The sequence below is a fragment of the Phocoena phocoena genome, chromosome 1 (genome assembly GCF_963924675.1).
Source record: "Phocoena phocoena chromosome 1, mPhoPho1.1, whole genome shotgun sequence".
Taxonomy (NCBI): Eukaryota; Metazoa; Chordata; class Mammalia; order Artiodactyla; family Phocoenidae; genus Phocoena; species Phocoena phocoena.
This window is the reverse complement of record NC_089219.1, coordinates 101,636,399-101,654,187: the sequence shown is the minus strand read 5'-3', so window position 1 is coordinate 101,654,187 and position 17,789 is coordinate 101,636,399. Positions and strand designations below refer to the sequence as shown.

At 34.9% G+C, this 17,789-nt stretch overlaps 1 protein-coding gene across 2 annotated transcripts in view; it reads right to left on the bottom strand.

The window, feature by feature from the left end:
- SYCP1 (synaptonemal complex protein 1) overlaps window positions 1–17,789 on the bottom strand; it is a 148,755-nt gene that overhangs the window by 89,281 nt on the left and 41,685 nt on the right. For both annotated transcript variants that reach the window (XM_065879621.1, XM_065879627.1), the window contains exon 15: window positions 7,629–7,690. In XM_065879621.1, coding sequence (XP_065735693.1) covers window positions 7,629–7,690 — 62 coding nt within the window. The remainder of the gene's footprint in view (window positions 1–7,628; window positions 7,691–17,789) is intronic.

The window sequence follows — 17,789 nt, the reverse complement described above, 5'->3', positions numbered from 1 at the left end:
CTGCCATTTGCAGCAACATGGATGGACCTAGAGAATATTATGCTTAGTAAAATAAGTCAGAGAGAGAAATACAAATACAAATACATTATATCACATGTGGAATCTAAAAAATAATACAAATGAATGTATATGCAAAACAGAAACAGAATCACAGATGTAGAAAACAAACTTGTAGTTACCAAAGGGGAGAGGGAAGTGGGGAGGGGCAAATTAGGGGTATGCGGTTAACAAATACAAACTACTTTTAAATAAAATAGATATACAACAAGAATATACTGTATAGCATACAGAATTACACCCAATATCTTTTGATAACCTATAATGGAATATAATCTGCAAAAAACCAAATCACTATGCTATACACCTGAAAATAACACAATATTGTAAATCAACTATAGTTCAAGAAGAAAAAGAGGAAGAAAGAAAGCTCTGACAGGTCTTACAAAACAATAAACCTGTCTAACTTTGAAAAATACAACAAAACCAATTTTAAAACGGCAATAAGAACATACCTATCAATAATTACTTTAAAAGAAATGGACTGGGGCTTCCCTGGTGGTGCAGTGGTTGAGAGTCCGCCTTCCGATGCAGGGGACACAGGTTCGTGCCCTGGTCCAGGAGGATCCCACGTGCCGCGGAGCGGCTGGGCCCGTGAGCCATGGCCGCTGAGCCTGTGCGTCCGGAGCCTGTGCTCCACAACGGGAGAGGCCACAACAGTAAGAGGCCCGTGTACCACAAAAAAAAAAAAGGACTAATGGACTAAATTCTCCCAACAAAAGACACAGAGTGCCTGAATGGACAAAAAAACAAGATGCATATATATGCTGCTTACAAGAGACTCACTTCAGATCTAAAGACACAGACTAAAAGTGAGGGCATGGAAAAATGTATTCCATGCAAATGTAAATCAAAAGAAAGCCAGGGTAACAATACTTATATCAGACAAAGTAAAACAAAGACTGTTACAAGAGACAAAGAAGTACATTACATAATGATTAAGGGATTAATCAAAAGGACGATATAATAATTATAAATATATATGCACCCAACATATAGAAGTACCTAAATACATAGTGCAAACATTAACAAACATAAAGGGAGTAATTGACAGCAACACAATAATAGCAGGGAACTTTAACATCCCACTTACACCAATAGACAGATTATCCAGACAGAAAATCAATAAAGCACTGGCCTTAAATGACACATTAGACCAAAAGGACTCAATATATCTATACAGAACATTCCATCCAAAAGCAGCAGAATAGACATTCTTTTCAAGTATACCTGGAACCTTTTCCAGGATAGATCACATGCTAGGCCACAAAAAAAATCAGTAAATTTAAGAAAATTCAATTCATATCAAGCATCTTTTCTGACCACAACACTATGAGACTAGAAATCAACTACAAAGAAAGAAACTACAAGGGAAAAAATCTCCCAAACATGTGAAGGCTAAACAATATGCTACTAAACAACCAATGGATCACTGAAGGAATCAAAGAATAAATCAGAAAATACATGGTGACAAATGAAAATGAAAACACAACAATCCAAAATCTAAGCAATGCAGCAAAAGCAGTTCTAAGAGGGAGGTTTATAGTGATACAAGTCTACCTCTCAGGAAACAAGAAAAATCTCAAATAAATAGCTTAATCTTACACTCAAAGGAAGTAGAAAAAGAAGACACAAAACCCAAAGTCAGTGGAAGGAAGAAAATCATAAAAATCAGAACTAAATTTTTAAAAAGAGAGACTAAGAAAACAATAGAAAAGATCAACAAAACTAACAGCTGGTTATTTGAAAAAATAGACAAAATTGATAAACCTTAATAAGAGACTCATCAAGAGAAAAACAGGGCCCAAAGCAATAAAATCAGAAATAAAAAAGGATAAATAGAACCAACACCACAGAAATACAAAGGATCATGAGAGATTACTATGAACAATTTTACACTAATAAAATGGACAGCCTAGAAGAAAAGGACAAATTCCTAGAATTGTACAATTTTCCAAGACTGAACCAGGAAGACATAGAAAGAATAAACAGACCAATTACCAGTAATGAAATTGAATCAGTAATTTAAAAAATTTCCAACAAACGAAAGTCCAGGACCAGATGGCTTCATAGGTGAATTCTACCAAACATTTAAAGGGGAATTAACACTTATCCTTCTCAAACTATTCCAAAAAACTGCAGAGGCAGGAACTCTTCCAAACTAATCCTGCCAGGCCAGTATTATCCTATTAGCAAAACCAGTCAAAGATATCACAAAAACAAAAGATTACAGGACAATATCATTGATGAACATAGATACAAAAATCCTCAACAAAATATTAGGAAACCAAATTCAACAATACATTAAAAGGATCATACACCATGATCAAGTGGGGTTTATCCCAGGGATGCAAGGATGGCTCAAATCTGCAAATTAATGTGATACACCACATTAACCAGATGAAGAATAAAAATTATATGATCATCTCAATAGATGTGGAAAAAGTTTTTGACAAAATTCAATATCCATTTATGCTAAAATCTCTCCAGAAAGTGAGTATAGAGGGAATATATCTCAACATAATAGAGGTCATATATGACAAGCCCACAGCTAACATCATACTCAACAGTCAAAAGTACTTCCTTTAAAATCAGGAACAAGACAAGGATGCCCACACTTGCCACTTCTACCTAACAAAGAATTGGAAATCCTAGCCACATCTATCATACAAGAAAAAGAAATAAAAGGAATCCAAATCAGAAAGGAAGAAGTAAAATTGTCACTGTTTGCATATGACATGATACTATAAACAGAAAATCCTAAAGACGCCACCAAAAAACTACTAGAACTCATCCATGAATTCGGTAAAGTTACAGGACACAAAATTAATACACAGAAATCTGCTGCAGTTCTATATACTAACAACAAACTAACAGAAAGAGAAATTAAGAAAGCAATCCCATTTACAATCACATCAAGGAGAATACAATACCTATGAATAACTCTAAGTAAGGAAGTAAAAATCTCTACCTGGAAAACTATAAGACACTGATGAAAGAAATTGAAAACAAACAAAAAAAAGATGAAAAGGTATACCATATTCATGGACTCAAAGAATTAATGTCATTAAAACAACCACAATACCCAAGGCAATCTACAAATTCAATGCATTCCCTATCAAAATAACAATGGCATTTTCCACCATACTATAATAATTCTAAAATTTGTATGGAAACACAAAAGACCTCAGATTGCCAAAATGATCTTGAGAAAGAACAAAGCAGGAGGTATCATGCTACCTGATTTCAAACTCTACCACAAAGCTACAGTCATCAAAACAGTATGGTACTGGCACCAAAACAGACACATAGATCAATGGAACAGAACAGAGAGCGCAGAACTAAGCCCATGCTTATATAATCAATTAACCTACAACAAAAGAGCAAGAAATACAATGGGGAAAAGACAGCCTCTTTAATAAATGGTATTGGGAACACTGGAGAGCTACATTCAAAAGAATCAAACTGGACTACTCTCTCACACCATGCATAAAAATAAATTCAAAATGGATTGAAGACTTAAATGCAAGACCTGAAACCATAAAATTCCTAGGAGAAAACATAGGCAATACACTAGTTGACATCAGTGTTAGCAATATCTTTTTTGGATATGTTTCCTCAGGCAAGGGAAAAAAAGCAAAATAAACAAATTGGACTATATTAAACTAAAAAACTTTTTCATAGAAAAGGAAACTATCAAAAAAATGAAAAGGCCACCTACTGAATGGGAGAAAATATTTGCAAATGATACATCCAAAAGGGGTTCATATACAAAGAAACAAAGAACTCATACAACTCAACATCAAAAAAAAAACAAACAAGCTCATTATAAAACAGGGCAGGGAAAAGGATCTGAAGAGAGATTTTTCCAAAGACATAAAGATGTTCAACCGGCACATGAAAAGATGCTCATCACCACTACTCAGGGAAAGGCAAATCAAAACCACAATGAGATACCACCTCCCATCTGTCAGAATGGCTGTTATCAAAAGATAAGAGATAACAAGTGTTGGTGAGGATGTGGAACAAAGGGAACCCTCATGCATTGTTGGTGGGATTAGCATTATTTACAATAGCTAAGATATGGAAGCAACATAAATGCCCATCAATTGATGAACAGATAAAGAATATGTGAGAAAGATAGATAGATAACAGCCATAAAAAAAATGAAATCTTTTCATCTGCAACAACATAGGTGGACCCAGAGGGTATTATGTTGAAATAAGTTGTACAGAGAAAAGCAAATACTGTATGATTTCACTTATATGTGAAATCTAAAAAACAAAACAAATGAACAGACACAACAAAACAGAAGCAGAGTTATAGATACAGTGAAAAAACAGGTGGTTGCCAGAGGGGAGAGAGGTGAGGGTAGGAAAGAAATAGGCAAAGGAGACTAAGAGGTACAAACTTCCAGTTGCAAAATAAATGAGTCACAGGTATGAAATGTACAGTGTGGGGAATATAGTCAATACCTGTGTAATATATTCGTATGGTGACATACTGTAACTAGACTTATCACAGTGAACATTTCAAAATGTACAGAAATATCAAATCACTGGTGTGCAACAGGAACTAACATACTGTTTTAGGTCAATTATACTTCAAAACAAACAAACAAAGTCATAAAACAGAGATGAGATTTATGGTTATGGGGGTGGGCAAAATAAGGGAGGACGAGGAGTTGGATGAAGGCTGCCAAAAGGCACAAACTTCCAGTTGTAAGATAAACAGTACTAGGGATGTAACGTACAATGTGATATAATTCACACTGCTGTATGTTATTTATGAAAGTTGTTAAGACAGTAAATCTTAAGAGTTCTCATCACAAGGAAAATTTTTTTTCTATTTCTTTAATTTTGTATCTATATGAGATGATGGATGTAGACTTATTGTAATGTATGTAAGTCAAATCATTATGCTGTAGACCTTAAACTTATACAGTGCTGTATGACAATTATATCTCAAGAAAACTGGAAGAAAAAATAAAATACAATTAGATTCAAAAAATAAATACATTAAAAAAATTATACACAAAAGAATAATAAAGCTGGAGGAATCACACTACCCAAATCTAAGACTCACTATAAAGCTACAGTAAGCAAAACACTGGTGAATGGATAGACCACAAAAATCAATGAAACAGAAATAGCCCAGAAGTAGACCCACACAAATATGGTCAATTGATTTTTTTTATAAATGTGCAAGAGTAACTCAATAGAAAACGGAGAGTCTTGGGAATTCCCTGGTGGTCCAGTGCTTAGGACTCCGCACTTTCACTGCCGAGAGCTCAGGTTCAATCCCTGGTCGAGGAACTTAGATCCCGTAAGCCGCTTGGTGCAGCCAAAAAAATAAATACATACATACACACATACATATATAAAGAAAAAGAGAGTCTTTTCAACAAATGGTATTATCAGTACCCTACATCAATCCAAAGTATTTAAATCTTAAATATCTCTCAAAGTAGTATCTCATTACTACCATCATCTCCCAGCCTAAGTTCTCTTCTCTGGCTCCTGTGATTGTCTATTCTGAACTGTTCTCTTAATATATTGTGTTCTCCGTACTGCAAACCAAATGAGCTCTGCAAATCTGACCAAGTCACTCCCTGCTGAAATTCTTTAGAGCTTCTCATTCCTCTTAGGATAAACATAAAATTCTGTTGATATGATTTTAAAGGGCCATGAATTTACAGGCTCCTACTACCTCTCTAGCCTCATTTTGCACCACACTCTTTCTTTCACTCCATGTTGTATTCACCATTCTCCTTCCTATCAAATGACCTTTGCACATATTTTCTCTACCTGATAAGCACTTCCCTTCCTTCTCTGGATTTCAGTTCAATCTTTACTTTTTCAAAAAACGTCTCCTAAACTCTCTGCATAGTTCAAATCCCTTTATTACACTGTAAACTAATCCTTTATTGCCCTTGACACCATTGTATTATTCCCTTTGAATGGCTGCTTGTATTTAAGTATGATTATTTCATGACTAGCTCCATGAAAACAGGATATGCATCCATTTGCTCCCCAGTGCATCCCCAGAGTATACCATAAAAGGAACTCAACAAATGTTTGTTAAATGAATAAATGTATCTTATTCATCCTTCACAACCACCCTATGAGATATGTACAATTATTTCCCCCATTTCATAAAATGGAAAAACCAAGGCATCAAGAATTTAGGTAAATTGCTCTAGGTCATACAGCTAAGAAGTAAAAAGCTGGATACCATCAAAGCATTATGATTCTAAGGACCAAGATATTAATTATGCTCTAACGGCTATTCAAATAAAACAAAACCTAAACCAATCCTTGTCCATGTAGGAATGTAAGAATAATACTTTAGTATTAATTCATTCAACAAATATTTACAAAGTGCTTACAAAGTGTCAGTTACTGTGCTAAGTACTGAGGTTACAGGGCAAACAGGACAAAGGTTCTTAGCCCTTATTGGAGCATTCCACTATTTATTTATTGACCACCTACTATGTGCCAACTACTGTGCTAAGTAAAGGAGACTCTAAAGGGTGAATAAAGCTTTAAATAATTATACCAAAAATAAATTAAATTTCATTTGTGATAAGTGCTATAAAGGAAAAATTCAGGGTGCTAGAGGAACAAGCTATACAGAGACCTAAACTAGCTAGGAATGTCAAGAGAGATTTCTAAAGAATTGATATTTAAGCTGAGACCTGAAGTATAAGTTTACATTATCAAATTTGAAAGAAATGTAAATATTATTATTTGCAAGAATTTGTGCAAAAGCAATTCACCGAAGAAAGGATAAGCATTTGAAAATAGTGCTTCCCAAGAGATGGAAGAATTAGGAGTTGCAAAATCAGGTAGAGATGTGATTGGTTAAACCCAAAATCAAAGACCTGTAATGATAAACAATATTGTCTTTTATAAGCAAAGGTTGGCAAACTACAGCCTCTGAGACAAAATCAGCCCACAACCTTCTTTTGTAGGCCCTTGAACTAAGAATGGTTCTTACATTTTTATAAGATTGTTAAAAATAAAAGAAAAAAAATGGAAGGGGAGGAGAAAATTAACATTCTGTATATAGCCACAAAGCCTAAAATATTTACTATCTAGTCCTTTACAAAAAAAGTTTACCAACCCATGCTCTACACACTATAATCAAGTAAAACATAATGAAGCCTATCCTAACAAATTCATTAAATATGATTCTATTTGAATACTAAACGTAGGTACTGAATAAATATCATACATATCTTTCTCAAAATTGCAGCTTTGTGGCTCAAAGTTATCAAACGCACACCAAATTTACAATCAGCTACAGAATAAGCATATTTGATCTCACTTAAATGTACTGTCAACACATGCTTCAGTAATATAAACACCTACACCGACAGTTATCAAAATATACCATAAAAATTGATAGAGATAAGAAATGTGGCTTCACTAAAACCAAATGTAGTTTTTTTTATATTTTAGTTGAAAAACTACCATAAGACATCTATAGGATGAGAGTCTAAGTCACTGGATTTAATACTATTTTGAAAAATAATTGCTACATATTAATAAGAGAAACCATACACTTACCAAGATTTTTTTCAATTCTTCAAGTTCTACTTCTTTGTTATTTTTAAGCTTAGTCATCTCTTCTAAAAAATCAAAAGAATATAAATGCGTTAAAAGCTGGATTTAAAAAAATGGGAAAGGAGAGACAAGAAAACAAAAAAAAGATTCCATTTTTAAAAGACATTCTTTCATAGCTGTACCATTCAAATAGCCTCCAACCTGATTTCTCCACTTCTATTCCTCACTACCAACACTCCCCCATCCAACATCAAATTTACCTTCCATACAGAAGTGACAATGATCTTTTAAAAATGTAAACAAGATCATGTCATTCCTCTAATTAAAATCTTTCAGTGGTGTTCCTTTGCCAGCAGAATAAAATCAAAATTCCTTTCCTTGGCCCTACCTGATTTGGTCCTTATTACCCCATACTCACTTCATTCCCCTTTCCATATTTCTTCTTACACTTAGTCACAAAGGTTTTCATTCACTCACATGTATTAACCAAGCTCCTTCACACCTCAGGGCATTTCTACATGCTTTTCCTCCTGAATGAAAAGCTCTCTCCAACTCACATGCTTTCCCTTAACTAAATCTCACTTATTTAGGTCTCAGTTTAAGGCCATCCTTGATCACCAAATCTAGATTAGGCCTTATTATTTTCTTATATTTTGTCATTTTCATTCATTTCATTCCTTCGTAGCACTTATCCCAATTTGTAATTAAATATTTATTTGTAATTATTCATTTTATGTGTCTCCGAGTGCAAAATCTCATGAGAACAAAGACCATGTCTGTTATGTTCCTAATGAATATCCAAAGCTAAATGAGAAACATCTAAGTCTAAGTTCTATAGTTATTGTGTATCTAATAACCAAAGAAGAAGCAATAGAAAAAACTAGAGGGAGAATCTATTATACAACCAGAGTGAAAATAAATGTGGGCACAGAGATAGAAAACTGACCACAGGAGTAAAACCTGTTTAGAGCTATATTAGACTGAACTGAAGATGGGAGACACATGAAGAAGCAAAGAAAACTGTACCAAGTAAAGAAACACACAAAAATTATTTGACAAAGATTCTGAATTTACAGTTGTCTTTAACTTACTTGTTATGCACTACCTCATTCTTTAAATGAACAATGAAGAGACAAAGAGTTTGAACTTAGGCAATTAGATGGCTCTTAAATCTGCAACACAGAATAGTCAGATTTGTATTTTTAAAGGAACACTCTAGCATAAATGCAGAGAATGAACAAAAGGTAGACAAGACTGGAAACAAAAAGATTGATTCTAAAGATACTGCAATTAGTTCTGGTCAGAGATGTCTGGTTCCAAGCTAATGTCAAGATATAAGGGGTAGAGTAGGCTGTATCTGAGGAGTGCACGGAATAACAGTGGTCTTAGGATAGGTCAATGATTGTAACTCCTGAGGGGACAGTGGAGGCATACACTAATCAAGATGTAATCCTACGAAAATATCATTAAGGAAGAATGCAAAGTGTAGCCAGGAAACAATGCAGTAAGAATGAGGGCTACTGCAGTAAGAAAGAAGGTTATGAATAAAGGCCAAAGCAAACAGAAGCCTAGTAAACACAAAAAGAGATGAACAAAGATGAGGACAAATGAGGGTAATATGAAGCATGGTTTATGATAATGTCCCAGACACAATTTGTGTTCCATTATGTTACTCACATGCATCCCTCTCCTAGGCTAAGAGAATGTGCTTGAAACTCTGAAAACCAGGAAAGAGGAAATGAGGACTTGAACTGTTCTAGGTATGTGGAGACGAAGAAAAGGGGGAAGATTCAGAAGATATTTAAGAGTTAAAAACTCTTAAATTAGTTAGATTTTAAGAGCTAGATATTAAGAGTTAGAAACAACAGCATTAGATAACCAATTAGAAGTGAAAGGTAAGGGAGAAAGAAGATTTTTTGGTTTTGAGAACTATACTATCAATCAAAGAAGGAAATAAACTAATGTTGAGTACTTACATCATTGTTAATGATACTCTCCTAAACATAATACTTTGCACACTCCATCATTCTCTACAACTATCCAAATCCTCTCTGTATCTTAAACTCTACTTTGTTTTTTAAATCTACCTATTCTATAAAGCCTTTTCCAACTCTGCAGTCCACATTGATACCTTGGCTTCCTCTTGTTAACAGCATTAACATATTTCCATCAATAAGAAATCTGTGAGCATTCACTCCAAATATATAAATATTTATACAATACAAATACATATTTATATTTTATAAATTTATATAAAATACATATATTATTCATTATAAAACATATATACAGCATTAAAAATAAATAGAAATAGAAGTTCTAATACTTCCTTCCCTAATCCTAAACAGAAGTCTCTCTCACTCCTTTAATTTTTGAAACATGGTTCTAATGATTTTATGAATTCAAACTTTCTCCTACAATAATTAGAGATTTCTCAAGAACATGGTATTTCACTTCTTGTATATGTTTCCACCTAAGATAGTGCTAAGAAACACACATAGAACTATTTCACAGTTCTGGAATTCCTTATCCAAACTTCTCATAATATATTGCTCTACTAAGAGAAAAATCACATTATGCATTCGATCTTTCAATATGACAATAACAGCCACTTATATTCAATATCAGATTTAATTATTCCATAGTCTACAACATTCAATTGACCAATTCTAAAGAACATAGGTATATGCAGTGATTTAAGACAGTATGTTATGGTCTAAAGGAAGATTTAAAAAATGGGTGAAATATGCATTCACAATCATTCTAATGTAAAATAATACTAAAAATATTATTTACCATTGGATAGTACAATTTTGGATGTTCAAAACAGTCTAGTCTGTAATGGAAAAGTAAGCTTTGCAAAAGGAAAAGCATAAATTGGGTTTCAAAGTTCAACCAAACATCCTAACAGGCACTACTGCTTACAATTATTTTAATTATATAAGTATTCAAAGTTAATAATAAAGATTATAGAAAGTTATAGAGATTTCCAGAAAAATGCCTGCCAATCCATGAATTATCTTAATTTATAAAATAATTCTTTTCACCAAAATTGGAAAAAAATGTTTATATATATTTATAATTCTCCACAATTATAAATATGAGGCTTTATAAATATGAAGCATAGACTTATTAAAATTAGCTAACTAAATGGTCATAAATTCACAAAATAACTACAAACTTCTCTTTCTTTTAGCCATGAAAGTTGAGTATTAACAACACCACATGATAAAATAGGGTCACATTTTCCTGAAAATAGTTCATAATCCAACATGGCCAATAAATGAAATTTCAAAATTCAATCAAAATATAAGACATTTCCCACTAAGAATTATTATTACAGCCTCTGAATCCTAAATTAAGAAAAAAAGACTACAGGAGGAAGACATTCCACCCGTGGGCAGCAGCTTCAGGCCATGCTCCAGAGTTCCAGCCTACCCTACACATTTCAGACTTGCCTAGCCAGCCACTAAAACCTTGAGAATGCATCAAGCGCACGTTTATAACACTCTATGGAAGGAATCTTCTCTTCCCATATGCAGAGCCTAAAAGCCACGGCAACTGTCCAGAAGGAGAACAAGGGGTAAAAGGCAGTTTCAGGCACAAGCCTCTTAGATATCCTCATCCACCAGTGGGCAGAGAGCAGAAGCAAGAAGAACTACAATCCTGCACCCTGTGGAATGAAAACCACATTCACAGAAAGATAAACAAAATGCAAAGGCAGAGGGCTATGTACCAGATGAAGAAACAAGATAAAACCCCACAAAAACAACTAAATGAAGAGGAGATAGGCAACCTTCCAGAAAAAGAATTCAGAATAATGATAGTGAAGATGATCCAGGACCTCAGAAAATGAATGGAGGCAAAGATTGAGAAGATGCAAGAAATATTTAACAAAGACCTAAAAGAAGTAAAGAACAAACAGAGATGAACAGTACAATAACTGAAATGAAAACTACACTAGAAGGAATCAATAGAAGAATAACTGAGGCAGAAAACGGATAAGTGACCTGGAAGACAGAACGGTGGAATTCACTGCTGATGAACAGAATAAAGAAAAAAGAATGAAAAGAAATGAAGAGAGCCTAAGAGACCTCTGGGACAATATTAAATGCAACAACATTCGCATTATAGGGGTGCCAGAAAGAGAAGAGAGAGAGAAAGGACCCAAGAAAATATTTGAAGAGATTACAGTCAAAAAATTCCCTAACATGGGAAAGGAAATAGCCACGCAAGGCCAGGAAGAGCAGAGAGTCCCATACAGGATAAACCCACGGAGAAACATGCTGAGACACATAGCAATCAAATTGGCAAAAATTAAAGACAAAGAAAAATTATTGAAAGCAGCAAGGGAAAAATGACAAATAATATACAAGGGAACTCCCATAACGTTAACAGCTGATTTCTCAGCAAAAACTCTACAAACCAGAAGGGAGTGGCATGACATACTTAAAGAGATGAAAGGAAAGAACCTACAACCAATATTACTCTACCTGGCAAGGATCTCATTCAGATTGGATGGAGAAATCAAAAGCTTTACAGACAAGCAAAAGCTAAGAGAATTCAGCACCACCAAATCAGCTGTACAAGAAATGCTAAAGGAACTTCGCTAAGAGGGAAACACAAGAGAAGAAAAGGGCCGACAAAAACAAACCCAAAACAATTAAGAAAATGGTCATAGGAACATACATATCGATAATTACCTTAAACATGAATGGATTAAATGCTCCAAACAAAAGACACAGGCTTGCTGAATGGACACAAAAACAAAACCCATATATGTGCTGTCTACAAGAGATGCACTTTAGGCCTAGGGACACATACAGACTGAAAGTGAGTGGATGGAAAAGATATTCCATGCAAATGGAAATCAGAAGAAAGCTGGAGTAGCAATACTCATACCAGATAAAATAGGCTTTAAAATAAAGAATGTTACAAGAGACAAGGAAGGACACTACATAATGATCAAGGGATGAATCCAAGAAGGAGATATAACAATTATAAATATATATGCACCCAACATAGGAGCACCTCAATACATAAGGCAACTGCTACCAACTATAAAGGAGGAAATCGACAGTAACACAATAATAGTGGGGGGCTGTAAACCTCACTTACACCAATGGACAGATCATCCAAACAGAATATTAATAAGGAAACACAAGCTTTAAATGACATAATAGACCAGATAGATTTAATTGATATTTATAGGACATTCCATCCAAAAACAGCAGATTACACCTTCTTCTTAAGTGCAAATGGAATATTCTCCAGGATAGATCACATCTTGGGTCACAAATTAAGCCACAGTAAATTTAAGAAAATTGAAATCATATCAAGCATGTTTTCTGCCCACAACGCTATGAGATTAGAAGTGAATTACAAGGAAAAAACGTAAAAAACACAAATGCATAGAGGCTAAACAATACGTTACCAAATAACAAAGAGGTCACTGAAAAAATCAAAGAGGAAATCAAAAAATACCTAGAGACAAATGACAATGAAAACACGATGATCCAAAACCTATGGTATGCAGCAAAAGCAGTTCTAAGAGGGAAGTTTATAGCTATAAAAGCCTACCTCAAGAAACAAGAAAAATCTCAAATAAACAATTTAACCTTACACCTAAAGGACCTAAAGAAAGAAGAACAAACAAAACCCACAGTTAGCAGAAGGAAAGAAAGCATAAAGATCACAGCAGAAATAAATGAAATAGAAACAAAGAAAACAATAGCAAAGATCAATAAAACTAAAAGCTGGTTCTTTGAGGAGATAAACAAAAGTGATAAACCATTAGCCAGACTCATCAAGAAAAAGAGGGAGAGGACTCAAATCAATAAAATTAGAAATGAAAAAGGAGAAGTAACAACAGACACCACAGAAATAAAAAGCATCCTAAGAGACTACTACAAGTAACTCTAGCCACTAAAATGGACAATCTGGAAGAAATGGACAAATTCTTAGAAAGGTATAACCTTCCAAGACTGAACTAGGAAGAAATAGAAAATAATATGAACAGACCAATCACAAGTAATGAAAATGAAACTGTGATTAAACATCTTCCAACAAACAAAAGTCCAGGACCAGATAGCTTCAGAGGTGAATTCTATCAAACATTTAGAGAAGAGCTAACACCTATCCTTCTCAAACTCTTCCAAGAATTTGCAGAGGAAGGAACACTCTGAAACTCATTCTATGAGGCTATCATCACCCTGAAACCAAAACCAGACAAAGATACTACAAAAAAAAAAATTACAGACCAATATCATTGATGAATATAGATGCAAAAATCCTCAGCAAAATACTAGCAAACAGAATCCAACAACACATTAAAAGGATCATACACCATGATCAAGTGGGATTTATCCCAAAGATGCAAGGATTCTTCAATATATGCAAATCAATCAATGTGATACACCATATTAACAAATTGAAGAATAAAAATCATATGATCATCTCAATAGATGCAGAAAAAGCTTTTGACAAAATTCAACACCAATTTATGATAAAAACTCTCTAGAAAGTGGGCATAGAGGGAACCTACCTCAACATAATAAAGGCCATATATGACAAACGCAAAGCAAACACCATTCTCAATGGTGAAAAACTGAAAGCATTTCCTCTAAGACCAGGAACAAGAAAAGGATGTCCACTCTCACCACTATTATTAAACATAGTTTTGGAAGTCCTAGCCATGGCAATCAGAGAAAAAAAGAAATAAAAGGAATATGAATAGGAAATGAAGAAGTGAAACTGTCACTGTTTGCAGATGAAGTGATACTATACATAGAGAATCCTAAAGATGCCACCAGAAAACTACTAGAGCTAATCAATGAATTTGGTAAAGCTGCAGGATATAAAATTAATGCACAGAAATCTCTTGCATTCCTATATACTAATGATGAAAAATCTGAAAGAGAAATTAAGGAAACACTGCCATTTACCTTTGCAACAAAAAGAAAATACCTAGGAATAAACCTACCTAGGGAGACAAGAGACCTGTATGCAGAAAACTATAAGACACTGATGAAAGAAATTACAGATGATACCAACAGATGGAGAGATATACCATGTTCTTGAATTGGAAGAATCAGTATTGTGAAAATGACTATACTACCCAAAGCAATCTACAGATTCAATGCAATCCCTATCAAATTACCAATTGCATTTTTTACAGAGTTAGAACAAAAAATCTTAAAATTTGTATGGAGACACAAAAGACTCTGAATAGCGAAAGCTGTCTTGAGGGAGAAATACAGAGCTGGAGGAATCAGACTCCCTGACTTCAAAGCTACAGTAATCAAGACAATATGGTACTGGCACAAAAACAGAAATATAGATCAATGGAACAAGATAGAAAGCCCAGAGATAAACCCATGCACCTATCGTCAACTAATCTATGACAAAGGAGGCAAGGATATACAATGGAGAAAAGATAGTCTCTTCAGTAAGTGGTGCTGGGAAAACTGGACAGCTACATGTAAAAGAATGAAATTAGAACACTCCCTAACACCATACACAAAAATAAACTCAAAATGGATTAGAGAGCTAAATGTAAGACCGGACACTATAAAATGCTTAGAGGAAAACATAGGAAGAACACTCTTTGACATAAATCACAGCAAGATATTTTTAAAACCACCTCCTAGAGTAATGGAAATAAAAACAAAGATAAACAAATGGAACAGCGACTGCGCAGGTGCAAGTGGAGAGCCTTGGGCTTGGTGCAGGAGCACACGTGGCTCTGTGGCTCGTCAGTCTTACTCAGGGTTTTGGTCCCATCACTCCAGTGAATGGCTCTTCTCAACATCACCACTGGGATGTCGCACTCCTGCTGCTGATGGAGTTGGAAAATTCTGTAAGGCAAGGCCCAGTGACATTTCATATGGCGGAGGAGGAAAAACCTTGGACAGGCAATGGACTGAAAGAACAAGACTACGGAAGCACCCAGCTCCAAAAGTCCCTGCCACTATAGAATGGCCATGTGGATAAAAGGCTATTGGCGCTGCAGCCAGGAGTCACTGCTATGCCTCTTAGGTGGGAGAGGCAACTTCAGGACACTGGTCCACAAGAGACCTCCCAGCTCCATGTAATATCAAACGGAGAAAATCTCCCAGAGACCTCCATCTCAACACCAACACCCAGCTTCACTCAATGACCAGCAACCTACAGTGCTGGACACCCTATGCCAAACAACTAGCAAAACAGGAACACAACCCCACCCATTAGCAGAGAGGCTGCCTAAAATCATAATAAGGCTACAGATACTCCAAAATACACCACCAGACGTGGACCTGCCCACACCAGAAAGACAAGATCCAGCCTCATCCACCAGAACACAGGCACTAGTCCCCTCCACCAGGAAGCCTACACAACCCACTGAACCAACTTTAGCCACTGGGGATATACACCAAAAAAAATGAGAACTACGAACCTGCAGCCTGCAAAAAGGAGACCCCAAACACAGTTAGTTAAGCAAAATAAGAAGACAGAAAAACACACAGCAGATGAAGGAGCAAGATAAAAACCCACCAGACCTAACAAATGAAGAGGAAATAGGCAGTCTACCTGAAAAAGAATTCAGAATAATGATAGTAAAGATGATCCAAGATCTTGGAAATACAATAGAGAATATGCAAGAAACATTTAACAAGGACCTAGAAGAACTAAAGAAGAAACAAGCAATGATGAACAACACAACAAATGAAATTATAAAGACTCTAGATGGGATCAATAGCAGAATAATTGAGGCAGAAGAATGGATAAGTGACCTGGAAGATAAAATAGTGGAAATAACTACTGCAGAGCAGAATAAAGAAAAAAGAATGAAAAGAACTGAGGACAGTCTCAGAGACCTCTGGGACAACATTAAAAGCACCAACATTTGAATTATAGGGGTTCCAGAAAAAGAAGAGAAAAAGAAAGGGATTGAGAAAATATTTGAAGAGATTAGAGTTGAAAACTTCCCTAATATGGGAAAGGAAATAATTAATCAAGTCCAAGAAGTACAGAGAGTCCCATACAGGATAAATCCAAAGAGAAATACGCCAAGACACATATTAATCACACTGTCAAAAATTAAATACAAAGAAAACATATTAAAAGCAGCAAGGGAAAAACAACAAATAACACACAAGGGAATCCCCATAAGGTTAACAGCTGAACTTTCAGCAGAAACTCTGCAAGCCAGAACTGACTGGCAGGACATATTTAAAGTGAAGAAGGAGAAAAACCTGCAACCAAGATTATTCTACCCACCAAAGATCTCATTCAGATGTGATGGACAAATTAAAACCTTTACAGACAAGCAAAAGCTGAGAGAGTTCACCACCACCAAACTAGCTTTACAACAAATGCTAAAGGAACTTCTCTAGGCAAGAAACACAAGAGAAGGAAAAGACCTACAGTAACAAACCCAAAACAATTAAGAAAATGGGAATAGGAACATACATATCGATAATTACCTTAAATGTAAATGGACTAAATGCTCTCACCAAAAGATACAGATTGGCTGAATGGATACAAAAACAAGACCCATATATATACTGTCTACAAGAGACCCACTTCAGACCTAGAGACACATACACACTTAAAGTAAGGGGATGGAAAAAGATATTCCATGCAAATGGAAACCAAAAGAAAGCTGGAGTAGCAATTCTCATATCAGACAAAATACACTTTAAAATAAAGACTATTACAAGAGACAAAGAAGGACACTACATAATGATCAAGGGATTGATCCAAGAAGAAGATATAACAATTGTAAATATTTATGCATCCAACATAGGAGCACCTCAATACATAAGGCAAATACTAACAGCCATAAAAGGGGAAATCGACAGTAACACATTCATAGTAGGGGACTTAACAACCCACTTTCACCAGTGGACAGATCATCCAAAACGAAAATAAATAAGGAAACATAAGCTTTAAATGATACATTAAACAAGATGGACTTAATTGATATTTATAGGACACTCCATCCAAAAACAACAGAATACACATTTTTCTCAAGTGCTCATGGAACATTCTCCAGGATAGATCATATCTTGGGTCACAAATCAAGCCTTGGTAAATTTAAGAAAATTGAAATTGTATCAAGTATCTTTTCAGACCACAGCGCTATGAAACTAGATATCAATTACAGGAAAAGATCTGTAAAAA